The sequence below is a fragment of the Cetorhinus maximus genome, chromosome 12 (genome assembly GCF_964194155.1).
Source record: "Cetorhinus maximus chromosome 12, sCetMax3.hap1.1, whole genome shotgun sequence".
Taxonomy (NCBI): Eukaryota; Metazoa; Chordata; class Chondrichthyes; order Lamniformes; family Cetorhinidae; genus Cetorhinus; species Cetorhinus maximus.
In genome coordinates, this window is record NC_135890.1 from 41,330,163 (window position 1) to 41,357,278 (window position 27,116).

At 40.6% G+C, this 27,116-nt stretch overlaps 1 protein-coding gene and 1 non-coding gene across 2 annotated transcripts in view; one reads left to right on the forward strand and one right to left on the reverse strand.

The window, feature by feature from the left end:
• Window positions 1-27,116, forward strand: part of anks1b (ankyrin repeat and sterile alpha motif domain containing 1B) — an 809,329-nt gene that overhangs the window by 590,381 nt on the left and 191,832 nt on the right. The window contains exon 12 of the mRNA XM_078553447.1: window positions 11,367-11,500. Coding sequence (XP_078409573.1) covers window positions 11,367-11,500 — 134 coding nt within the window. The remainder of the gene's footprint in view (window positions 1-11,366; window positions 11,501-27,116) is intronic.
• On the reverse strand, window positions 14,300-14,381 carry trnas-uga (transfer RNA serine (anticodon UGA)). Its single transcript has one exon. It is a non-coding gene; the product is annotated as a tRNA-Ser (tRNA).

A 27,116-nucleotide genomic window follows, 5' to 3' on the forward strand; every position in this document is an offset into this window, starting at 1 on the left:
TTAAAAGTATTAAAATTAAACGTAATAAGTACCCAATGGAACTTCAATGATACTTTTAAATTTAGCTTGACTGAAATTATGTTGTGTGAAATGCAACTCATATGAAACTTTTGGGGGTGATTTTCACCCTTACCACCTGGAAGAAAACGGGCAGGTGAGTCAATTGCTCAAGTTACTTACCCATTGTGGAGTGGCTGAGTGCTGACAGGTTCCAATCTTCACTTGTTCACTTGAGCAGGTGGCCAAGGCAACTGCCCTAAGCCAGCAAGGCCTTTACTAACATAACAGGTGACATAATCAGGACCCAACCTCCTGGGAAAGACACAACAGTGAGTTCCCCACCAGGCTACCTCAATGATGAAGAGGATATTGGCATGAAAAGGCACGAGAAGGAAAGTTTTTAATTTTGTTTTCCTCCTCTGAGCCTGACAGGGAAAGTTTGATCGACCTCCCCTGCCTCGAGCTTGCCCTCTCAGCTCCGAGCTTGGGAACGTGTGAGGGACAGATCGGCAACCGTTCCTGCCACTTACCTTCTGTCATCAAGACAGGTGATTTTTCACCAATTTCCACCAAGAACAGATAGGAAGTCATCTGGTGGGAGTTAAATGAGGCCCAGGAGTTAAAATGCCTCAGACTATATTTCTGGGGATAAATTTCTAACTTACTCTGCTGCTCATTCACCGGAAATTGTACCAAATTTAGAATTGGGGCCTATCTCCTAACATTGCCTCTCTTGCCTATATTGTGTGATATCCATAGTATAGATGGTAGTCAGGTTACCAATCTATCAGTCAAGCAATTTCTTTCTGTATGGTTTTGCCCACTTTGTAGAATCCACCCTAATGTCCATAGAATTCAGGTTTACACCCAGAGGAAAGATCAGTTAATAAATCGATTTTGGTGTAAAATCAACGATGCTTTATTACTTCTACTAACTATTTAATAGACAGTTGACAGTAATACAACCTTAAAGACAAGTTGGTATAATGCCCAAAACAAAGTTGTTCACACCCTAGATTGAGTCTACGCTTTTGACACCACCTTTCTTCTTGGACAGTGGATTCCTTCCCCATCAACTGCAGCCTTTCCAATTTTTTTAGAGGGTTAAGTGGGTCCTTCTTTATACCCTGGCTGCTGGCAAACCAAACCTCTCCATCTTCCTCCTTTGTCCCTGCTGGAAAAGTAGTTTTCTAATGTTCCCACAGTTTCTCTAGGTTTAGCGGGGTAGCTGTGTTCTTCAACTTCGTCCCATAGTACATTTTCTCGTTAAGCCTTCTAAGCAGTCAAGTTAATATTTCTGTATTCCATCCATTGTTGTTAATACTTTTGACCAAGTCCTGTTTTTTGAGTAATCCAGCGTTTCTTCTTAGTTTCCCTAAAACTGGTATTAAAAATTTCATAATCGTGCCCAATTTTCACTAAGGGTGATTGACTGCTATTAATGGGTTACAATAAGCCATCTTGCAAATTGCGTGTAGGTTGAATAAGTAACAGGTTCATTCTCTCTAACCACAATTTACCATGACAAAATCAAATCCCTTATTCATTAACTTTGTTTTATTAATCAATGCTTATTAAGATATGCATTTTTGAAGCAGGCTCAGCATTTCTTTTGTTTTCTGAGGAGAATTTATATTCATAACATTTTAAATCATTGGAATGAAAATGTGATTAAATGGACTATATTCTGTACTGTTTATAGTGTGGCACAAGGAGTTCTACTGAAAGAATATGAAGGATTTACAAATCTATTTGACTGTAATAATCTCTATTTAAATTTTTTTCTGTTCCCCTCACTCAATTTATTATAACAATGATGTTGTGATACTTGTACTTTTCTAGCCACATCTTGAGCATGTATAATTTATGTGATATTTTCACTGAAACAACATGGTTGGATGGAATTGTCACAAACTACTCAATCTAAAGTCTCCTGCCACCAGGAAAATGGCATCCTGGGGTAAAGTTTAAACCCCACTTCCACTGCCTGGCAAAAGCATCTTTACTGATGTTAACTCCCGCATGAGGGTGGCCCGGGGTGATGGTTGTTGGGTTGGGGTTGCTACTTTTACAAAACAGGGTAACCTATCCTTGGGGTTCTACCAATTACCTTCCAAAGTTCCCAGTTTTGTGTACATGTCAGGAGGAGATCTATATGATTTTCTCTTCCATTTTGTGAGGTGAAGCATAACCACCTCTTTGTTTCCCAAAGCTGTGTGGTTGCAGTCGGGAATACAGAGCATGGAGATCAAATTGCACTCCATCATTATGCATACTGGTTAATGCCAAGGTCTAGTACTGGAATAACTTTGACTTCTGTAACAGTGAAATAACTGGGAGAAATATTACCATGGCATGCATTTTCGATCGATATTGTGAAGTGACTGACTGCAATTTCCTGCTAATCATCAAAAGCAGATGAAACATCCTTTGGGCATCAGTGCCCAAAAATGGAAATCAATTACATTGATATTCTGACACCAACATTATGCTTCGTTAGATGATTTAAAAAATTATTATATCACCAAATTATTTTAATTTTCTCCACAATATTAAACTGGATTCCATGTTGCCCTCTCCCAGAATTCCTGTCCAATTGCACTCTGAACTAACAGCAGAAGGATCATCTTGTCATCTAACAATGTGTTGTTTTTGCTTCAGAAGATATTAAGAAACAAAATTGAATTTGCAATTATACGGCACCTTATCATGTCTCAGGATGTTGCAAAGTGCTTCGCCACTGATAAATTACTTCTGAAGTGCAGTCACTTTTGTCATATAAGCAAATATGACAGTTAATTTGTGCACAACAAGCTCCTCTAAGCAGTAAATGAATAATATTTAGCTTTCAGTGTAGTTGCTTGAGGAATTATGTTGACAAAGTGTTCAGGCAGACTCGCCACTGTTCTTAAAATGTATGGCTTAGAGGCGAGCCTTCTGCTAACTGACTTCCAACATACACATATAAACAAATAAAAGAGAAAAAGAAAGACATGCATTTATATAGTGCCTTTCACTGGATATCCCAAAGCTGTTTACAGCCAATGCAGTATCTTTATCGTGCAGTTCTTGTTGTAATGTAGGAAAAGCAATAGCTAATTTGTGCAGAAGTTCCCACAAACAACAATGTGATAATGACCAGATTATCTGCTTTTGTGATGTTGATTGAGGGATAGATTTTGGCCAGACACTGGGGATAACTCCCCTGCTCTTCTTCAAAATAGTGCCATGAGCCTTTTACATCACCTGAGAGCGCAGGTGGGATCTCAGTTTAAAATCATCCGAAAGACAGCACCTTGAACAGTGCAGCACACTCTCAGTACCGCACTGCAGTGGCAGCTTTGATTTTTGTGCTCAAGTGCTGGAGTGGGACTTGAACCAAAAACCTTCTGACTCAGAGGCCAGACTCTACCAATTCAGCTGAGGTTCAATTGACACAGTAGATATCACAGAAAATAAGTGGATGAATAGTTGAAATCGAAACACTGATCCATCAATATCAGCAAGGTCCCCAGATTTGACCTATCTTTAACTTGTAGAGAAGTTTTAGGGGACACTGAAGAATTAAACATAATGTATGTTTTTGAGACTTACCATGCAATGAAAGGTCACACTGTATAATATCATGATGTCATCCTCCCCAACATCATCTCAATCACTTTTGAAAATTTCTTAACAAATGTAATCTTTAAATCCATTTTATAAGCAGAAAACATGTCAGAATCCCTTTGGATGAGTTATTTTGCCAATTAAGTGATCTGAAATCATCGCTGTTACATTATTAAAGATGAGTCCATTGGATGAATATTGTAATTAGCAACGCCCCCGTGCAAGTTTTCTATTTACTGTCATTTTCTACTTGCCAGCCAAAAAGTGGCAAACCGATGGGTTGCACTTTAATGTGATTGTCACTCCATAGAATGGACTTTTCCTTAGGGAAATGCTCAGAGAGCACTTGTATTGCTATAAAAAGATTGTGCCATAATTATTTCTCAATTTTACATTGTGTGTTCCTGCAGCACTATAGGCATTTTTGACTGCATTACAAATTTAAAGAGAACACTTTTCCTTTGACAGCCTCCCTCCTCTTTTTGTACATAGAGCTTGGTAAACAGTAGGGATCCACACACAAAAGGAAATGCACAACTGTATTAAAATATGCACCAATTAAAATTTGACCTGAGGTAGACATACAGATTTCATAATATAACATATGTAATACCATTAATCATTGGAACCATGATAATCCTTAAAAATTGATTGCAACTAACGATAGGAAAATCATTTCATTCAAATGTTCATGCAATGGGAAGTGATATTAATGTGAGAAAGGAGATAATATACATGCACGTTGTTATGGTGAATTTTGTGTAGATATGCTTGGGATCTTTTTAAATTTTATTTGACTAACACCCAGTCCATTATCAGGACCACCTTCATCCGCCCATTTACAATCATTCTTCATTCACATTGGGTCCCTCTATCTACCAACTTCTGAATGGTTTGTTCTTATTCTGAAGTTAGAAATGAAATCGTGGATGGTTCATCCAGTTGGATGCAGAGTAAGGTTTGGTTTTGTTCATGATTGACATTTAACAAAGGACTTGTCTGGAAAACAATTCTGAATAGAATAAAATTGAATTTTGTAGATGTTTAATTCACCATGGTTGATTGTGTTGAACTTATGAAAAAGAATCTGAGTAAGCATCAAGAGCATTTGAAAAAACATTATTGTAGGTGAATGTAGTACTCAATCGGTGAAAGAAAAAATAAAGCATTTTTAGAGCACCTTTCACAACCACGGGCTGTCCCAAAGTGTTTTACAGCCAATGGAGTACGTTTGAAATGTGGCCACTTTTTTTAATGTAGGAAACACAGCAGTCATTTGCACACAGCTCCCACAAATAGCAATGTGATAATGATCAGATTATCTGTTTTTTGTGATATTGATTGAGGGATCAATATTGTCCAGGGCACCAGGGATAACCCCTCCTCTTTTTTGGAATATTGCCATGGGATTTCTTATGACCACCAGGGAGGCGGACAGGGCCTTGGTTTAACGTCTCATCTGAAAAACAGTGCCTCCAATGTGCAACACGCCATTAATACTACGCTGGAATGCCAGTTTATATTTTTGTGCACAAGTCTCTGGAGCAGGACTTGAATCCACAGCCTTCTGACTCAGAGGCAAGAGTGCAACCAATTGAGTCATGGCTGACACCTGGATAGATGGGAGGCTGTAATATGTGAATTATTAGAGATAAATATGCTGAAAAAAAGCAAACTTAACAAAACCAATGGAGCCAGGATCTTGTTCTGTCAAATGAAGCAGATGGACCATCATCTGCTCTCCTGTTTTTCCCCTCTTTGGGCAAGTTTAGATCTTTCAAAGTAAATCTTTTATTAAATTCATTATTTAATTTGTTGTAAATCAATTGATATGGTCTCCTAGATTCTACTCTTTCTTATAAATAAACTCTATATTGTGCTTCACATCTTAGTGGTTGGAATTTTGATGCTTATCCCTCATCCCTGGAACAATTCTAGTAAATGTTTTCCGTTCCATCTCCAACTCCTTCATGCCCTTCCTAAGATGTGGTGCTCAGAACTGAACACAATACAGAGGCTGGGCCAAACTGCAGTTTATATAATTCTGAAGAAGAGTCATATTTGACTCAAAATGTTAATTCTGTTCCCCTCTCCACAAATGTTGCCAGACCAGTTGAGTATTTCCGGAACTTTGTTTTTATATTAAAGTTCATATAGATTTAGCATAACTTCCTGGCTTTTATAACTTTTGTCTCTATTTAAAAAGTCTAGAATCCCATATACAATATTAACTACTTTGTAAATCTATCCTCTCACTGTCAAGATTTGTGCACACACAGCCGGAGGGGCCTCTGTTCTTTCATTCCATTTAAAATTGTACAATTTAGCTTGTATTGTCTCTCCTCATTCTTCCTATCAAAATGTATCAAATCACACTTTTCTATGTTGAATTTTTATTTGCCATCTGTTTGCCCATTCCATCAGCATGACCATATCCTCTTGAAGTCAATTACTAACTTCCTCACTGCTTGCTGCATTTCCAAGTTTTATGTTGTCTGCAAATTTCAAAATTGTGCATAGACCAAATGCCTCACTTCCACTAGTTAAACTAATTATATTCAAAAATTACAAGTGAACAAGTAATATTTTGATCAAATGCATTTTCTACCAGTAGAATACTGATCTATTTTGTTTTTGTGTATCATGTGAGCAGTGAAGAATAATTATATTCTCTAAAATGGCTGAAAATCTGCTCTCTCTGTCTCTACTCCCCAAAAAATGACCACCTCCATTACCTTTATAAAATATGGGTTAGGCCTCAGATGGAGTATTGTGTTCAATTCTGGGCACTACCCTTTAGGAAGAATAGTAAGGCCTGGAGAGGGTGCAGAAGAGATCATTTAGAATGCTACCAGGGATGAGGGAGTTCGGTTATATAGAGCAGAGAAGATTAAGTGGAGATTTGATAGATGTGTAATCGTGAATGCTTTTGATAGAGGGAAAAAGGAGAAACTGGTGGTCGGGTCAGTACCCTGAGAACACGGATTTCAGATGGTTGGTTGAAGAACTGGAGGCAACATTAAAAAACATTTCTTAACACAGTAAGTTGCTCTGCTTTGGAATGCGCTGGTGGTGTGAAAGGATGGTGGAAGCAGATTCAATGATAACATTCAAAAGAAAATCTAATAAATATTTGAAGAGGAAAAAATTGCATGCATGTGGAGAAGGAGCTGGGGGTTAATTGAATAACCCTACATCTTTGATAACCTTAAATATGACTGACATGATGGGCCGTATGACTTCCTTCTGTGCTGTATCGTTTTATAATTCTATGATCTTATTTAAAACACTGCACTCTTGTTAGACAACCCCATTTTTGCACAAAATATCTATATAAAGTGTTCATGTAATTTAGCATGGCACATTAAAAAATAAGTAAGCAGGATTTGACATTTGATGGCACCTTATAGAATGCACACCTACTGAAAAGCATTATAACATTGGAAAAAAGTAACAATTTGTTCAGTGGTTGTATTCTACTAAACTGCAAATCAATTCCTATTCTAAATTGTGCCTTTTGTTTCCAACCATAGGTGGTAATTTTTAAATCACAAGTGGATAACTTAGACTTGAAAGTCACAGTTTATGCTCAACATGGTACCGTTTGTACAGGCTTGGTCAGAAGCTGGTTCCCATGTGCAGGACAAAAGATGTTCCTCATTCAACCAGTCAAATTGGTCACAATGTACATACATTGTACCTGCACTTTATTTCCATAGAGCTGTCTGTGGTCAATTTGGAAAGCAGTGTAATCAGCCAATCAATCACATAATCACTTAAAATTCATTTGGGAATTTTCATTCTTCTTTGAAAAATAAAGTGTTGAATGTGCTGATGGAGGTGGGTTATCACTGATTTAAAGTGGCAATATTGGGAACAGGATCAGCTTTAAGTAAACAAATCTACTTATTTACAATATCTGGTGGGTTTTTTTACATAAAGCAAACCTTGATTTGTGTTTGACCACAAGTTACCTCAGTATTACAATAAAATATTACAGAATATTTGAACTAACAGTGTTTATCCAACCCTCACTCTTTGTGTGTCAGTGACAAAATGTTTAATAGGAGCATATTCCCATGCTTTAGCACGGACATCTTATAATGCTATTTCGGTTTGTGGAGACATATGGCAACAGAGACAAAAAGAGAGCAGGAGTAGAAAATAAACATGACAGTAATGGATGGAATTTGATTCACTTGGCATTAAATAATGTCTAGTCAGTAGCATTATGTAAGAAATAGATTTATGTAAAGAAAGATGTTAGATTTAGAGCAATTGGAAAATCCCACTGAAATGTTGAAAGTTTTCTGTTAATTATGGAATAATTCATAAGTCACGACTTCTAGAAAGCATATAAACCCCCACATACAAACAATTGAATTAGGAGCGGGAATAGACCATTCAGCCCCTTGAGCCTGCTCTGCCATTTGATAAGATTATGGCTGACCCTATTGTAGCTTCAACTCCACTTTCTTGTCTACCCCCATACCCTTTGACTCCCTTGTTAGTCAAGAATCTATCTAACTCACTCTTAAAAATATTCAATGACGCTACTTCCACCGCTCTCTGGGGAAGAGAATTCCACAGACTCACCAACCTTTGAGAAAAAATTTCTCCTCATCTCCATCTTAAATGGGAGAACCCTTATTTTTAAACTACAATCCCAAGTTCTAGTCTCTCTCACAAGGGGAGAAACAGCCTCTCAGCATCCACCCTGTTGAAGGGGTCTTTTATGTTTCAGTGAGAGCACTTCTCATTCTTCTAAACTCCAATGGATTTAGACCCAACCTGTTCAACCTTTCTTAATGAGATAATCCCTTCATTCCAACAATCAGTCAAGTGAACCTTCTCTTAGTAACATTGTTACCAGTATTTGCTACTGTTCCATTCTTCATGTCAGGGTAAAGATTACTGTGGATATTGTCACCATTGTGTCAGCCAATGCGTTGGTGATGGAGCTGGACTTAAATTCACTCAAAAAGCAAACTCATGAAATATAGCAAAGAATTCCAGACTCATGACCAAAACTACAGCAAACAGAATCACCCTTGCACAACAGGGATATTTCACCAGCAAAATGCAATGAGTGGAGGATAGTTACATAATAGAAATTTTGAGCATAAAATTGATCCCAGTTACTTCCAGGCATGTTTGACAGGGAAATTATCTAATTATCTCCAATCTGGCTGGAATTTGGGGGTGTCATAATATGCAGCCTAAAGATTATGTAGCCATTATTCAAAAAAAAAATTGGGATTGATTTTCATTAAGATTTGATGCTGTTTGCATGTGATTCCATAAGCATGTTTTTTTCAGATTGCATTTCCAATTTTATATTCTGATCCAGTTTTCTTTATTGACATACAAATTAAAAATTCCAAATGATATGTTAATCCAGTAGAACATGGGCAAAATTGCATTTGAGAAAGGGAGAATTTCAGTGTGCTTTCATGGAGTTAGCTATAAAGCACATTCTCTTGAGCATTATAAGAGGGCATTGAGTCTTGACAGGACCAGGCAATAAAAGAAATGCTTGTCTCCATGGTGATTAATGGTGTTGATCGAGGACAAGAGTGGTCAGATTTTCACTTTCACGGGTGATAGCAATTTTTTTGTCTCACTAGTTACTCAGTAGTCACTGTGAACTAAGCAGCAGTAATGCTTCGCTTATTGAAGAAAGTGGGTAAAGGAGGGCTGTGTATTTTGAATATAACAAACAACATCAAAGACTGCTTCACTGATGCATGGCCATTGCTGAAATCTGTATCATATTCTCAATTTGCTGGAAAACACAAGGATATTGTGGTATAATTATTTCCTTACATTAAAATGCAAGCAGTTACACTAATACACTATTTTTACATAAGGCTTATATTCAGTTTATTGGCTATGTTGACAGTGCTCTCTACACTTGAGTCAAAAGTTGGGTGGTTCAAGGCCCACCCTGGAGACTTCAGCACAAAATCAAGATGGACACTTTAGTACAGTGCTGACAGACTGCTGCCCTATTGGAGATACCATCTTATGGATGAGACATTAACCCAAAGTTCTAAGCTGGATGTGAAAGATTCCATAAACAGTATTTATCCCTCAGCCAAAATCATGAAAACAAGTTATCTGGTCACTATTACAGTGCTGTTCATGGGACCTTACTATGCATGAATTGTGAGCCTCCCTACATTACAATAGTGACTACACTTCATAAAGTACTAAATAGCTATAAAGGTTTTGGGATGTCACAAGATTGTGAAAGGTGCTATGTGAATGCAAGTCTTCCTTTTTCTTTCTTTTAGACAACCACTTTCCAATTCTATCTGGGACTTTAGAGATAGAAAAATGTGATGTTCTTTTGCTTTAAGAGATCAGTAGGAAATGTTAATGTCAGAAAGATCCAATAATCTATCAAATGATTGAAATAAATTCTAATGAGATTATTGATTATTGCTGACAATAACCTGTAAGGTTCTGCATATGGACAGATATAAAATTTAGAGATTCAGTTGTAAGAATGTACAAAAGCAGGTTACAGGAAATGACCACCAAGACTGTCCTTTCCATAAACATGTACAATCAAGGTCATTGTAGACTTTATCCAATCTATTTGAGAGATAAGTCTTCATAAATATTCTTGATCCTCAACTTAATCAAACAAAAATCCAGTGCATTAATCCATTCTCACTTTTCCATTAAGCTAAAAGCAAAATACTGCGGATGCTGGAAACCTGAAATAAAAACAGAAAATTCTGGAAAACTCTGAAGAAGTCATACGGACTTGAAACATTAACTCTGTTTTCCTTTCCACAGATGCTGCCAGACCTGCTGAGCTTTTCCAGCATTTTCTGTTTTGATCTCACTTTCCCATTACTCAACCTCAGAATGCTGCCCTCCATAGACAACACTTCCCTCCATACCCCCCTGCTTTCCCCTTCCCCAGCGTTATGTCCCATTGAATGTTTGATCATCCTAGCTTACAGCTATCCTTATAATCAGTTATGCAGTTAAACATCAGATATTCTATTCTCTTCAGTTGGATTAGCATCTGGTACAGTGCATTACTGGTGTCGACCATTACTTAGCATCGTGAATATAGACTCAGTTGAAGCATTCAAAACATAAATGGACAAATTCTTGTTTTGCCAAAGAGTGGAGAGTGCTAACATGAGGCAGACAAAAATAGCCTGAGCTGGCACTGCACACAAACCTTGCAATCAAGTGAACTGGGTGGACTGAATGTTCTTCTCCTCTGTTAAACCTTGCATTCTTTGTACCATTTTATTAGCATTAATGACATAAATAGTATGTTAAGACTGGAAAGTTAATGTCTGTGTCCTTTCAGGAATGCTCTACCTTCAGTATCAACCATGCAGTTCACTCTCTCAGTTCACATGCTCCATTAATTTTCTGCTTTTGAATGTAATGAGTATTTGGGATCTTAACAAAAATATGTTTATTTCATATAGGTGAAAACATTATAGCGTCTAAGATGATTAAGGGATACTAGACTGGAAGATGAGTGTTCAATCCTAAATTCAAGAAATTAAGTGAGGAATGATTTTTGAGCCTTTCAAGTCTGGAAAAGGGTCACTTTGCAAAATCAATGGATAGTTAACAGTTGGCAATAAATCAGTTTCCACATGTTTTTGCAGAATTTTTATTAACAAAATAAAATGACATGAAAAAGTAATCAAAGCTGATGAAGACATGGTTGAGATATATTTAAATAAATTAAATATATTTAAATTTTTTATCTGCAGAAGTTGCACCACAAGTGACCATTACTGCACCGGAGGGAAATCACCAGGGAAAAAGTACAGGCCCCACCCCGGACTGCTCACCACCATCCCCAGATACGGCATTGAAAAATATCGAGAAAGTAATCCGACCCCAGGTAAGATGAGTTGGAATGATTTATATATTGTTGCTATTGAATGAAGGTAGTGCAAATAGTAGTCTAATGTTTCACATATACAGATCACTGCATTAACAGAGTGCTGACAGTACGAAACTCCTATGTCACAGACAAAAGTTATGTGTCCCTTTTTATTGCTCTTAATCAATATATTTATTTTTAAAAGTTGTGTTTTCTTGCACTCAGAGTGATTGCCCCAATTTAAGCAATCCAAGCAGCAAGTTTTTTGTGAGTTTTAAAGAAAAGTTTATTGCTTATCACACACTTGACCCCGGATGTTTAAAACACGATGCCTCACTCATGCGACTCACACACACAGTCTAAATATAAATGAGGGTAAAACAATGCAATTATAATTTATGTTTGCCTCAGTCTCTTTTGTGGCAGGCCTGTAGTTTCATAGATGAATGACTTATAAAGCAGAGTATTCTCAGTAAGCTGTGAGAGTCCTTGTAGTCAAATTTCCAGGAGATTGGTTCTCGGGTGAACTCGAAGTTGGAATGGATTGCAAGGGGGTGGTGGTGGGGGCAGGTGGTGGAGAATCCTTTTCTGATTTTCAAGGTATTGCTGTTTATTACCTCGGCTGCTTAGATGATTCACAGCTGGTTTGATGGTTTTCTAATGGAACTATGGCTGCAGAACAGCTTCTTGCTGTTATTTTAAAAATGGACAGCAAAATGATTTCCTCACCATGTGACGTGTACAAATTCAAAGTTATCCTTTCCCCAAAAGAGGTGGTGTGTTGATTACACATCCTATGTTGTCATTTGACACTTTGCAATTCACCCAGTCTATTTTGGGTGAGGGGCCATTATGATACAATGGAAGGTCGATGGGATCCATTCATATTTGTCTAACACACATTGAATTTCAATATTTCTCTTGTCCGTGGTGAAACAGAAAGGTGGACCTGTTGGAAAGCTATGGTTTTTTGTTGATGGTCCATCCTTAAACCAAGGGATGTGTGAATTTCCCAGATTGCTGTGAATGTCCATATTTAATTAGCTATTTGCTTGGGACTCCGGACTGTCTGGAGCTCCAAATGCCAACGGTCACATGATTTGCCATGTTTTGATAGTCTGTGTTCAAAGTTTTAATATATACAGGAACAAGACACCTGAATTTATCTAGTTGATGCTAATATTTTTGAAATATTTGAAGCAGAAATCACTAAGATTTGTTTAATAAGAGGGATTTAGCTTATTTCTTTTGACTTTGTGACTTCAGTCCATGCCTAGCACACTGCAGGTGACAGATTGATTCCCTGCTATTTGTTACTAATGTTCTGTTTGCACTGGGTTCAGGCCCTTTATTCCTTACTCAGCCTATTCAGTGCACACAGACAGGCTGGCTTGAACTGTCCTAAAGGTACTGCTAGCTCATTTGTAGCACCATCTCTCTGTGGAGTAGTTCTGTGGTGTAATTAATTAATTTTCTTGTGTGTCACACCATGTGTTTGTATGATATGAAAAATAAAATGTTAGTTTTAATTTGTGTCATGTGCTGCTTAAAATGGGAGGATAGGTGGTTTATGGGTGGGCGGAATTGAGAACAGCACCTTAGTCAACACAAACAGAGACATCATAAAAATTGATGGAGTGGAAGCAGTTGCTTGTCTATAAAATGGACAACTATTTACACAGAATGGCCTTCAAATTGGTCCTAGTGGTAATCTTACACCAGAAGTGTATTTTGGAATCCAGCATATGTGGCGCCTATATTGCCAGTTAGGAATCGCACTGTTGTACATTTTGGGTCTGTTCTGACCTGTTTGCCAGCATAGACTGGATGACAGATAATTCTCATTATGCTTTTGGCACACTGTAAAATGGAGCAATCAGAAGTGCAGTCTTTCTTCTTTCACTTCATGTTGCGCAGTAGGTGATGAGTTAATTTGCAACAACATATATATTTGCAGAAGACCATATTGTTTCAATATTTGTCTTACAATGAATTGTTTCTTAATTGAAGAGGTATATTATGAGGTCAGATAGTGATAATTAAAATGTGAGAAGCTAAGAGGTACGAATATGACTCTAATATAGCACCTCCCTGTTCTCAGATTATAGATAAAACTTTGTTTTGACAACTCCAGCACATGCCTGGAGCACCCCCTTATCCCACAATTTACTACTTTGTAAACCGAATGGTTGGAAAATATGGGCTGGAGGGGCAATATTTTCTGATACGTACTGCAGGAATCCCTAAGTGGAAAGCCTCCCTAATATATTTAAGTTATAGTTAGGAATGGCCATAATGTTGTATTGTATCAGTGATCAGCAAATGGATCAATTTGCATTTATACAGTATAGAGCCTTTAACATAGAAAAAACAGAACCTTTTGCAACTTTACAGCGGCAAAATTAAATAAAAATGGACACCAAACCTAAGAAGGAGATGTCAAGAAGGGTAAGAAAATAATTTTGGAGGGTCTTAAAGGAGGAGAGGGTATTCAAGAAGCAGAGGAGTTTAAGGATGGCATTAGAGTGTGGAACCTAGCTGGCTAAAGGTACAGAAACCAACAATAGAGCTAAGGGTGTGGGGCGCACAAAAAGCAAGTGTAAAAGAAATGGAGGGCTCTTGGGGTTGGATGGGGTGGGGGGGGGCGGCGTGATGGTGATGGCAAGGTGAATGATGGTGGTTATGGCTGGAAAAGGTTACAGGGATAGGAAGGGGTGAGGCTATGACAGAACTTAAACATGAGAATGAAATTGAAGGTGCTGGGATATTGGGAGCCAATATAATTTATTATGGTTGAAATGGGGAATAATGAGGAAATGTAGTCGGCAGGATTCGAACCTACGTGGGCAGACCCCAATGGATTTCAAATCCATCGCCTTAACCACTCGGCCACGACTACGAGTGTTGGGAGCCAATATAGATGAACAAGGGCAGGGGTGATCGTTGAGCAGGTTCAGAATAGGATATGGGCAGAAGGGCTATGAATGGGCTGAAGCTTACAGAGGAGAGCATTGGACTACTCAAGTATGAAGGTGGCAAAGATATTGGTTAAAATTTTCGGCTGCAGATATGCTGAGGCAGGTGATATTATGGAGGTGGAAGTAGACATTCTTAATGATGGAGCGGATATGGGGTTGCATGCTCAGCTTGGGGCTGAATTAGATACTGAGATTGCATCCCATCTGGTTCAGCCTGAGGTAATGGTGGGGGAGGATAATGGAATTGAAGGCGAGGATGCAGAGGTTGTGGTGGGGCAGAAGAAGTGGCATCATTCTTCCCTATGTTTATTCTGAGGAAATTATGGTTTATCCATGTTTGAAAAAGTAGCCTGGCAACACAAAGCTTGACATCATCAGTACGTTGTACAATAAAATTACTCTTTTTGAGTTCATTAATAGCTGATATGAACAGCAGACACATCCCCATGGAGCAATACTCATTATTACTCCCTCAAACGTCATGCTATGCTTCCTAGACAGTTATAGGCCCATTTTAAATACTGCTATCTAATTTGTCACTCATCTCATTACTTTAATTCTCTTTAAAAGTCTCATATGAATATCCAAGTAAATGGTGTCCATTGGCTAGCTCTCATCCATCAATTCCATTAACTCTTCAAAGAACTCCAATAGATATGTGAGGGATAACCTAGTGCTTCTGACTCCAAACTGACTACTTCTTACAACCTCAGGGCTCTTTAAATGAATTTATGTGAGTCTATCAAATGATTTCCCCATAATATTAGGGCAATATGTCTATAATTGTAAGATTCATATCTTAATTCCACTTTTGGAATATCAGGGTAACATCCATTGTCCTGCAGTCCATGGATACATCATCCAATATTTAAGGAACTGCATAATATTAGCCAGAGCCATTTATGCCTTTTTCCTCCCTCATTTGTTTGAAGATTTTAGGATGTATGCCATTTGACTCAGATGCCTTGTAAATTGGGCTATGCGTAAAATCAAAGAATTACCAATGATCGACTGAAAATTGGTTCTGTCCTGAGTTCTTAATTCCAAATGACTGGATCTAGAATTTACTCAGACATGTGCTAATTCCTAGTTTTTCCATGATACTTTGGCCAATTCTATCATTTGAATTACTCAACTGGTCTGCTGCGAAGATAGGTTTAAAAACATTTGTTCCCTCCCTCACTTCAAATCCATTTTATCCTGATTGTTCCTGCCTTTCTGCTAATTCAAATCTCCATATCTTGCTTGCCCATATTGTATCACTATCTGCCTCTCCTGACCCTGCCAACTCTCACTAGTCGTCTTTCTATCAATAGTTTTGCCCTCTGGCTCTATAAATTCCAATTTCTTAAGAAGCCTATTTCTGTCTTTCTCTGGATCTGTCCTCAGCTACGAATCTAGGTTAAGGCTTGATCTCAACTTTTATGTTATATAGTTGCTGCACTAATTATTGCCCTGCATAACTTCATACTTCTCACGTCCTTAGTAAAATAAATTTTATTTAAAGTGTTTTTTTTACAAATGCTTCAATTTGAAAGCCATATATTTTGTGTAGTGAATCATCTGAGAAGGGTCTTTAAGAGGAATGAAGCCTCTTTAGAATGTTAGGGTAGTATTTTTCTGTGTCTGGTTTGTAAGCTATCGTTTATTTGCAATAAACCTTGTCTGTGTTGAGTTTTTTTTAAAAATCTGGCTGCTTTCCTTAATTTGTGACGTGTTCTTACTGTTATAAACATATCCATGAATTTGGTAATTATTGTAATAGGGCTCACATATGTTACAGTTTTTTATTTAGAAACTTAATTCCTCGTTCCCCTTGACAAAAGGCTTCATTTGTAATTGAATGAACGACTTCAGTCTGGTCTTTAATTAAAGCATGTCGAGGAAGTAATGACTAAATTTTCATGATCCAATATTCATTACTGTGATTAGCTCATGTTGTTCAATCCATAATGAATTCACCAACTTGTTTAAGAGGTAATTGAAACACACTTTGGAGCAGAAGATGTACACAAACTCTAGGGTTTTTTTGCATTGTTTTGTGCAGTATTACAGCGATTGGACATCGCATTTTGATGTAGTTGAAAACTCCAATCTAATATTCATTTATGTTTAAATTTTGCATAACAGGTGACTTGTTTCATTTGACTACTTCAGACAGATTTATCTTGTAATATAAATTATATATTTAGTGTAATAAAATGTTTACTGTAATTTTCTGAATGTAATTTGCCCCCAAATATAATATGCACTTTGATTTTCATGAACAAGGAACCAAAATTGCATTATCACCATGTATAATACGCACCTAAACTTCTGTCATGCTGCAGTCAAAGTGCCATTATTCCCTGAGGCATGACTGGCCAATTGCAGGTGCTGGATGCCATTTGTGGCAGGCTGGGGAGCCTGTTTGAGAGAGCACATTCCTGGAGGATTCCTGCATGTATTATCATATAATACATAGACTAGCAAGCCTAGACTGTGAGGATCAAAGTACAGTTTTGAATGGCATCCTACTTATGATGCTGGTTGAGTCCTTTGGTTGACTAAAGCCTTGCACTCCCCAGATGGTTTGCCTCAGAGGAAAACCCTCACCAAGTCCAATCTTTAAAGGTACGCTACAGGGTGCACTGTTTAACTTTCTTCCAGGCAGCAATTTTCTTCTGTTGCCTCCTTGTTTCCTTGTGAGAGTTTCCATTCTTCTGCACTCATGTAATCTCAGGCAGGGAAACTGAAATCTGGCCTGAATTGTGCTCTGGGCCTAAAAAATAGGACCCAAACCTTTGCAAGGAAAAGATAGATCATCGCAACAGGATTGACTACATTCTCCGTGAGCTCCATGTACTGGCTGCAAAAAAAATGCTTGATTTTTATTTTCATCATGTATAATACACATGCTAACTTTGCGATCAATTTTTAGGGAAAAATATATTATATTCAGACAATTATGGTAAGAGTGCAATTTACAGTTTTTTGCTGGTAGAAAAAGGAGAGCAATGAAATAGTGCTCCACAACAATGCTTTGACTTATTTCTATCACAATGAGTAGAATGCTGCAAACTTCTACTTTTAAGGAGAAATGATATTTTAGTCTGTCTAATCAAATATCAAACCAGTATTTCACTGAATAGTTCAGCTTTTCCCTCTACCTCTGTTGCCACTGTGACATCAAGGAGCCCTAGCAAAACTGGAATCAATGGGAATAGGTGGGGGGGGAATTCTCCACTGGTTGGAGTCATACCGAGCACAAAGGAAGATGGTTGGAGGTCAGTCATCTCAGCTCCAGGTCATCACTGCAGGAGTTCTTCAGGGTAGTGTCCTCAGCCCAACCATCTTCAGCTGCTTCATCGATGACATTTCTTCCATCATAAGGTCAGAAGTGGGAATGTTCGCTGATGATTGCACAATGTTCGGCACCATTCGCGACTCCTCAGACACTGAAGCAGTCCATGTCCAAATGCAGCAAGAACCTGGACAATATCCAGGCTTGGGCTGACAGTGGCAAGTAACATTCGCACCACACAAGTGTCAGGCAATGACCACCTCCAACAAGAGAGAATCCAACCATCGCCCTTTGATGTTCAGTGGCATTACCATCACTGAATCCCCCACTATCAACATCCTGGGGGTTACCATTGACCAGAAACTGAACTGGACTAGCCATATAAATACTGTGGCTACAAGAGCAGGTCAGAAGCTAGGAATCCTGCGACGAGTAACTCATCTCCTGACTCCCCAAAGCCTGACCACCATCTACAAAGCACAAGTCAGGAGTGTGATGGAAATACTCCCCACTTGCCTAGATGAGTGCAGCTCCCACAACACTCAAGAAGCTTGACACCGTCCAGGACAAAGCAGCCCGCTTGATTGGCACCACACCCACAAACATTCACTCCCTTCACCACCGATGCACAGTAGCAGCAATATGTACCATCTACAAGATGCACTGCAAGAATTCACCAAGGCTCCTTCAACAGCACCTTCCAAACCCACAACCACTACCATCTAGAAGGACAAGGGAGCAGATAGATGGGAACACCACCGCCTGGAAGTTCCCCACCAAGTCACTCACCATCCTGACTTGGAAATATATTGCTGTTCCTTCACTGTCACTGGGTCAAAATCCTGGAACTCCCTTTCTAACAGCACTGTGGGTGTACATACACCACATGGACTGCAGCGGTTCAAGAAGGCAGCTCACCACCACCTTCTCAAGGGCGACTAGGTATGGGCAATAAGTGCTGGCCCAGCCAGCGAAGATCACATCCAGTGAATGAATAAAAAGAAAAAATAATTATATAATTTTAACAAAATCAATTTGGGCTAGACATTTATTCTTGTAGGCAAAAGGTTCTGAATAGCTTACATTGCTACGTTGATCATTAATCTATAGAGCAAATTAATCACGGATTTATTAAAATAGAATGTAGCAGCATATCACACAGAATTATGAGTTTAACATTGAACCCATGATGTTAACCTGGAACCCGAGTGCAGCTTTGGGTGCAGGGACAAAAGACAACCTCGCAAGGCTGCACCATCGAGATGCAGATAAAAACCTCGGGCTTCATCACCATATTCCAAGATTGGCTCTGGCCTGAATTCCATGGCATTGTTATTATAAGTCATGGCTCACTCTTATCTGTGAGTCACAAGGTTCCAAATTCAAGTGCCTCTCCAGGGCTTGAGCACAAAAATCAAGGCTCCAGTGTTGTACTAAAAGAGTGCTATACTGTTAGTGGTGCTGTCTTTCGGATGAGATATTAAACCAAAGCTTTATCTGCCTGCTTCATGTAAACGATCCCATAGCACTATTTCAAAGAAGAGCTGGATAAATATCCCTGGTGCCATGGCCATTGCTGGCTATAACAGCATATATTGCCCCATCCCTAAGTGCCTTGTTGTGGTGGTGAGCCACTTTCTTGAACTGCTGCAGTCCATGTGCTGTAGGTACAGCCACAGTGCTGTTAGGGAGGGAGCTCCAGGATTTTGACCCAGCAACAGTGAAGGAAGTGTGATTTGGTTCTAAGTCAGGATGGTGTGCGTCTTGGAGGGGAACTTGCAAGTGGTGGTGTTCCCATGCCTCTGCTTCCCCTGTCCTTTCAGGTGGTAGAGGTCAAGGGTTTGGAAGGTGCTGTCGAAGGAACCTTGGTGAGTTCCTGCAGTGCATCTTGTAGATGGTACATACTGCTGCTACTGTGCATCAGTGATGAATGGAGTGGATGTTTAATGTGAGAGGTGGGGTGCTGATCAAGCAGGCTGTTTTGTCCTGGATGGTGTCAAGCTTCTTGAGTGTCGTTGGAGCTGCACTTATCCTGGCAAGTGGGGAGTATTCCATCACACTCCTGAGTTTTACCTTCTAGATGGTAGACAGGCTTTGGGGAGTCAGGAGGCAAGGTATGCACTGCAGAATTACTAGCCTCTAACCTGCTTTGTAGCCACAGTATATATATGGCTGGTCCAGTTCAGTTTCTGGTCAATGTTAACCCCCAGGATGATGATAGTGGGGGGATTCAGCGATGGTAATGCCATTGTATGCCAAAGGGAGATGGTTAGATTCTCTCTTGTTGGAGATGGTCATTGCTTGGCGTGAATGTTACTTGCACTTATGAGCCCAAGCCTGAGTATTGTCCCGGTCTTGCTGCACATAGACATGGGCTGCTTCAGTATCTAAGAAGTCACCAATGGCACTGAACAATGTGCAATCATCAGCAAACATCCCCACTTCTGACAATATCGAGGGAAGATCAGTGATGAAGTGGCTGAGGGTGGTTGGTCCGAGGACATATCCCTGAGGGACTCCTGCAATGGTCCTAGGGCTAAAATGTTCGACCTCTAATAACTACAACCATCTTCCATTGTGCTAGATGTGACACCAACCAATGGAGAGTTTTCCCCTGATTCCCATTGACTCCAGTTTTGCTAGGGCTCCTTGATGCCACACTCAGTCAAATATTGCCTTGCTATCAAGGGCAGTCACTATCCCATCACCTCTTGAGTTCAGCTCTTTTATCCAAGTTTTGACCAAAGCTGTAATGAGGTCAGGATTTGAGTGGCCCTGGCCACTAAGTGCCAGTGAGCAGGTTATTACTGTGTAAGTGCTGCTTGATAGCACTGTTGATGACAGCTTTCATCACTTCACTGATTATTGAGAGTGGATTGATGGGGCGGTAATTGCCCAGGTTGGATTTGTCCTACTTTTTGTGAACAGGTCATAGCTGGGAAATTTTCCATATTACCAGGTAGATACCAGTGTTGTAGCTGTGCGTGGCTAGGGGCGTGCTAAGTTCTGGAGCGCATTCTTCAGTGCTATTGCTGGAATGTTGTCAGAGCCCATAGCCTTTGCAGTATCGAGTGCCTTCAGCCATTTCTTATGATATGTGGAATGAATCGAATTGGCTAAAGACTGGCATTTATGATGCTGGGAACCTCAGGAGGAGGCTGAGATGGATCATCCACTCGGCACTTCTGGCTTAAAATGGTTGCAGATGCTTCAGTCTTGTCTTTTGCACTGATATGTTGGGCTCTTCCATCATTGAGGAAGGGGATATTTGTGGTCATTATCTTATATAGTTTATATTACCTGGTCATTATCACAGTGCCTTTTGTGGCAGTTTGCTGTGCACAAATTGGCTTCCGCATTTCCTACATTATAACAGTGACTACACTTCAAAAGTACTTCATTGGCTGTAAATTGCATTGAGATGTCTGGTGGTCATGAAAGTGCGATATAAATGCAAGTCTTTCTTTGACAGTGAGCAGGAATCTGAGGGATCAGTCCCTGGCAGTAAAATAATCATTGAGGGAGGACCTGCTCTTTATGGTCGGGGGAGGGAGCGGAAGACCAGGGCAAGGGAAACAGTAACTTCTACTTTGCTGAATGTCCTTTACATTCATCACATATGTTGTATATTTTGTACTTCGTGATTTACCTGTTCTATTAACACAGTTTGTTTTTCTGCTAACGCAATATTTTCTCCTCACCAGTGAGAGTGAGCTTTATTTTCATGCTGATGTGTTAAATGCATTAAACGTTGCTTTGATCTAGAGGCATTTCTCTGTTACTGTACTTTTATTTGTTTAATTAGAACAGCACTGATAACATACATTGGCTTCAAAACATCAGATGACTATCATTTACTAAATTAACATTTTGATAAAAGATTATGAAAAAAATGTAATTACGATTGACATATGTAGAATGTGTTTTTTATCCTCAAGAATAATGCATGTTGTCTAATTGACAATATTATGTCAGCCGCCTTTACAGTTGATGTTGCAGCTGATGCATTTGTGTATATATGTTCAAATATACAATATGCATTTATAATGCACCTTTAAAATAATAACATGTTTAAGGTGCTTCATGGGAGTATTATCAAACAAAGTATGACACCGAGCCATGTAAGGAGATATTAGGGCAGGTGATCAAAAGCTTAGTCAAAGGGAGTACTTTTTAAGGAGTGTTTTAAAGGAGGATAACAAGACAGAGGGTGGGGGGGTGGGTGGAAATCCCAGAGTTTTGGGCCTTGCCAGTGGAAGACTAGTGATTGAAATCAGTCAAAAAGGAATGAAACTGGATGGACCACATGGTATCAACCTCGGCACTGGAAACAACAACAGCAAACTCAGCCCTGTCAACCCTGCAAAGCCCTCCTTACTAACATCTGGGGGCTAGTGCCAACACTGGGAGAGCTGTGTCTCAGACTAGTCAAGCAACAGCCTGACAGAGCCATCCTCACAGAATCATACCTCACAGACATATCCCAGACATCACCATTACCATCCCTGGCTATGTCCTGTCCCATCAGCAGGACAGACCCAGCAGAGGTGGCGGCACAGTGGTATACAGTTGGGAGAGAGGTGCCCTGGGAGTCCTCAATGACTCTGGACCCCATGAAGTCTCATGGCATCAGGTCAAGCATGGGCAAGGAAGCCTCCTGCTGATTACCACGTACCAGCCCTCTCCTCAGCTGATGAATCAGTGCTCCTCCATGTTGAACAGCACGTGGAGAAAGCATTGAGGTTGGCAAGGGGGCAGAATGTACTCTGGGTGGGGGATGTCAATATCCATCACCCAGAGTGGCTCAGTGGCTGGCCGCGTCCTAAAGGATATAGCTGCTAGGCTGGGTGTACGGCAGGTAGTGAGGGAACCAACAAGAGGGAAAAACATACTTGACCTCATCCTTACCAAACTGCCTGCTGCAGATGCATCTGTCCATGACAGTATCGGTAGGAGTGACCATCGCACAGTCCTTGTGGAGATGAAGTCCGGTCTTCACATTAAGAATACCCTCCATCATGTTGTGTGGCGCTATCACCATGCTAAATGGGATAGATTTCGAACAGATGTAGCAACTCAAGACTGCACAACCATGAGGCGCTGTGGGCAATCAGCAGTAGCAGAATTGTATACAACCACAATCTGTGACCCCATGATCTGGTATATCCTCCACTTTACCATTACCACCAAGCTAGGGGACCAGGGCCAGCACCCAGCATACCTAAAATGAGTTGTCAACTTGGTGAAACAACAGCACAGGACTACTTGCATTCCAAACAGCATAAGCAGCAAGTGATAGACAGAGCTAAGCATTTCCACAACCAACAGATCAGAATTAATCTCTGCAGTCCTGCCACATCCAGTCGTGAATGGTGGTGGACAATTAAACAACTCACTGGAGCAGGGAGCTCCACAAATTTCTCCATCCTCAATGATGGGGGAGCCCAGCACATCAGTGCAAAAGGTAAGGCTGAAGCATTTGCTACAATCTTCAGCCAGAAGTGCCGAGTGGATGATCCATCTCGGCCTCCTCCGGAGGTCCCCAACATCACAGATGCCAGTCCTCAGCCAATTCGATTCACTCCTTGCAATATCAAGAAATGGCTGAAGGCACTGGATACTGCAAAGGCTATGGGGCCTGACAATATTTCGGCAATGGTACTGAAAACTTGTACTCTAGACTTTGCTGCACCCCTAGCCAAGCTGTTCCAGTATAACTACAACACTGGTATCTATCCGGCAATGTGGAAAATAACCCAGCTATATCCTGTACACAAAAAGCAGGACAAACCCACCCAGCCAATTACTGTCCAATCACTCTACTCTTGATCATCAGTAAAGTGATGGAAAGAGTCATAGACAGTGCTATCAAGCGTCACTTGCTTAGTGATAACCTGCTCACTGATGCTCAGTTTGGGTTCCACCAGGGCAACTCAGCTCCTGACCTTGTTACAGCCTTGGTTCAAACATGAACAAAAGAGCTGAACTCCCAGGGTGTGGTGAGAATGACTGCACTTGACATCAAGGCAGCATTTGACCGAGTGTGGCATCAAGGAGCCCTAACAAAACTGGAGTCAATGTGAATCAGGGGGAAAACTCTCCATTGGTTGGAATCATACCTAGCACAAAGTCAGGTGATTGTGGTTGTTGGAGGTCAATCATCTCACTTCCAGATTATCACTACAGGAGCTCCTCAGGCTAGTTTCCTAGGCCCAACCATCATCTGCTGCTTCATCAATGATCTTCCTTCCATCATAAGGTCAGAAGTGGGGATGTTCGCTGATGATTTCCCAATGTTCACCATTCGTGACTCCTCAAACACCGAAGCAGTCCATGTCCAAATGCAGCAAGACCTGGACAATATCCAGGCTTGGGCTGACAAATGGCAAGTAACATTCGTGCCACACGAGTGCCAGGCAAGCGAGAATCTATCCATCACCCCTTGACATTCAATGGCATTACCATCACTGAATCCCCCACTATCAGCACCCTGGGGGTTACATAAATACTGTGGCTACAAGAGCAGGTTAGAGGCTCTCAATCCTGTGGTGAGTAACTCACCTCCTGACTCCCCAAAGCCTGTCCACCACCTACAGGGCACAAGTCAGGAGTATGATGGAATACTCCCCACTTGCCTGGATGAGTGCAGCTCCGACAACGCTCGAGAAGCTTGACACCGTCCAGGACAAAGCAGGCTGCTTAATTGGCACCACATCCACAAACATTCGCTCCCTCCACCACCGACGCACAATGGCAGCAATGTGTACCAACTACAAGATGCCCTGCAGGAATTTACCAAGCCTTATTAGGCAGCACCTTCCAAACCCACGACCACTACCATCTAGAAGGACAAGGGCGGCAGACACATGGGAACAGCACCACCTCCAAGTGTTCCCCTCCAAGTCACTCACCATCCTGACTTGGAAATATATCGCTGTTCCTTCACTGTCGCTGGGTCAAAATCCTGGAACTTCCTCCCAAACAGCACAGTGGGTGTACCTACACCACACGGCCTGCAGCGGTTCAAGAAGGCAGCTCACCACCACCTTCTCAAGGGCACTTGGGGATGGACAATAAATGCTGGTGTAGCCAGTGATGCCCACATCCCACGAATGAATTTATAAAAGTCAGTGTTTGCTGAGGTGATGGGTGAACAGGGTTAGGATATGGGTGATAAAGCTTTGGATGACCTTATTTATTGAGTGTAGAAGATGGGAGTCCAACAAGAATTGTGTTGCAATCATCAAGACTAGAGGTAATAAAGGTACAGATGAGAGTTTCAGCAGCAGATGAGCTGAGACGGGCAGTATCAGGTGTGTTATTGCACAGAAGTAGTTAATCTTAGTAATGGCATGGGTATGTGGTTGGAAGTTCATCTCTGGGCCAATTTTGTTTCCATTTGTTTGTGGGGTGTGGACATCACTGGCACGCCAGCACTTATTTCCCACCCCTAATTGCCCTTGAGAAGGTGGTGGTGAGCTGCCTTCTCGAACTGCTGCAGACCATGTGGTGTAGGTACACCCACAATTTTTGTAGGGAGAGTTCCAGGATTTTGACCCAGCGGCAGTGAAGGAGTGGTGATATAGCTCTAAGTCAGGATGCTGTGTTACTTGGAGGGAAACTTGCAGGTGGTCATGTCCTCATGCATCTGCTGCAACAGTATGATGGAGGGAAGGCCATTGATGAAGCAGCTCAAGATGTTAGGCCAAGGGCATGTGCCTGTGGGACTCCTGTAGTGATCCTTGGGCTGAGATTAGCCTCCAACAACCACAGCCATCTTCCTTTGTGCTAGGTATGACTCTAAATTAGGTGGAAAACCTGAACTAAAAGTGTTTTGTTAGCTTTGCAGTAAGAGAAAGAACATGTGAAGACAATGGCCTCAATCATTATCCTCTGGAACCCCATCTCCAAGAGTATTCTATAATCTTTTTTTCTCTCAGTTTTCACTCTCCTCCCCTCCTAAAGATTTGGTTCCTTGTATCATTTCACAACCCTGGAGGCTCTTGATTACCTCATCCAATCGGCAATTTGTCTTAAGGCTAGACCGTCACTGTTGATTAGTTATTTGACTGCATGAGGGATTGTCATTTTCAATCATCCTAGGAGGGTTTATTGGATAGTGATTAGAGCAAGAATTCTGGCCAATATCCGATTTCCTGACTCAGGAAGCCTCTGCCATTTCCTTCTCGCACTGACTAAATGTTAAACCTGGAATCTTCCTGACTACCTTTGCCAACTGGGTTGGGTTTCAGCTGTAGCTCAATGATAGTACTCTTGTCTCTGAGTCAGAGGGTTGTGGGCTCAAGTCCCACTCCAGAAAATTTCAACACATAATCCAGGCTGATGTTGAATTGCAATACTGAGCAAGTGCTGCACTGTTGGATATGCCATTTTTCAGATGAGAAGTTGAATTGCAGGCCTGTTTACCCTCTCAGGTAAACATAATAAATTCCACAATGCTGTTTGTACTTGTCAATATTTATCCCTCACCCTCTTCATTATGCCAGTTATTATGTTGTTATTTATGGGACCTTGCTGTAGGATTATAGGGGGATTTTAACTCTCAAAGATAGGTGGGTTTGGGTTGGGTGGGATGTTAAAATGTTAGCCATCTGAATCCCAACTCCAACCCCCTTCCCCCCCGCTTCTGGTATTAATGGAGGTGGGATAGGGGGCAGACAACCATCCTGCTACCGGAATGTGGGCTGGCAATTTAAATATAATAATGAGGCTGCATGTCTCATTCTTAACCACCATTTTAAATTTAACTATGGCAGGCCTCAGGACATCTCACAGTTCAAGGGGACGAGGACTGCTGGATTGAGGAGATAATCCTTCCACATGCGTTGTATAAGCAGAATTCTTCTAGAGTCACTGCTTAATGGAAAATTAACCGCTGTGCTGTTTCCCTGTGAATCATCCAGTCTGCTTTTTTTTTTATTATTTTCTATTCACTGCCAGACCTGCAGGTATAGCCTCAGTTTGTACTGAGCTTTGGGAATTTGTTCCTTTACATTGGTATGCCAACCTTGAGCAGTAAGCTGATGACCAACTTTCTTAAAGAATTTGCTCCTATTGCGGCTGTGTCACTGCAAGTTCATGGCTCTGCCACAGTACATGAACATTAACTGCAGGGTTGCTTCCTGCTACAAGTAATTATGCCTTTTCAGCATCTCCTGCACTGCCTGTTTGGGGGAGGGGCCGAAGCCAAGGACATTCGCAGTGGTAAAAAATGAAAACTCTGCTTTTCACTTCTAATTAATTTCACTGAAATTACACTTGAACGTTAGGGAATCAGTAGGGAATTGGTTCTAAATTTGAAGTGAAAGACAAATAACTGCCACATTTTTCAAAATGCCTTCATTTAATTCCG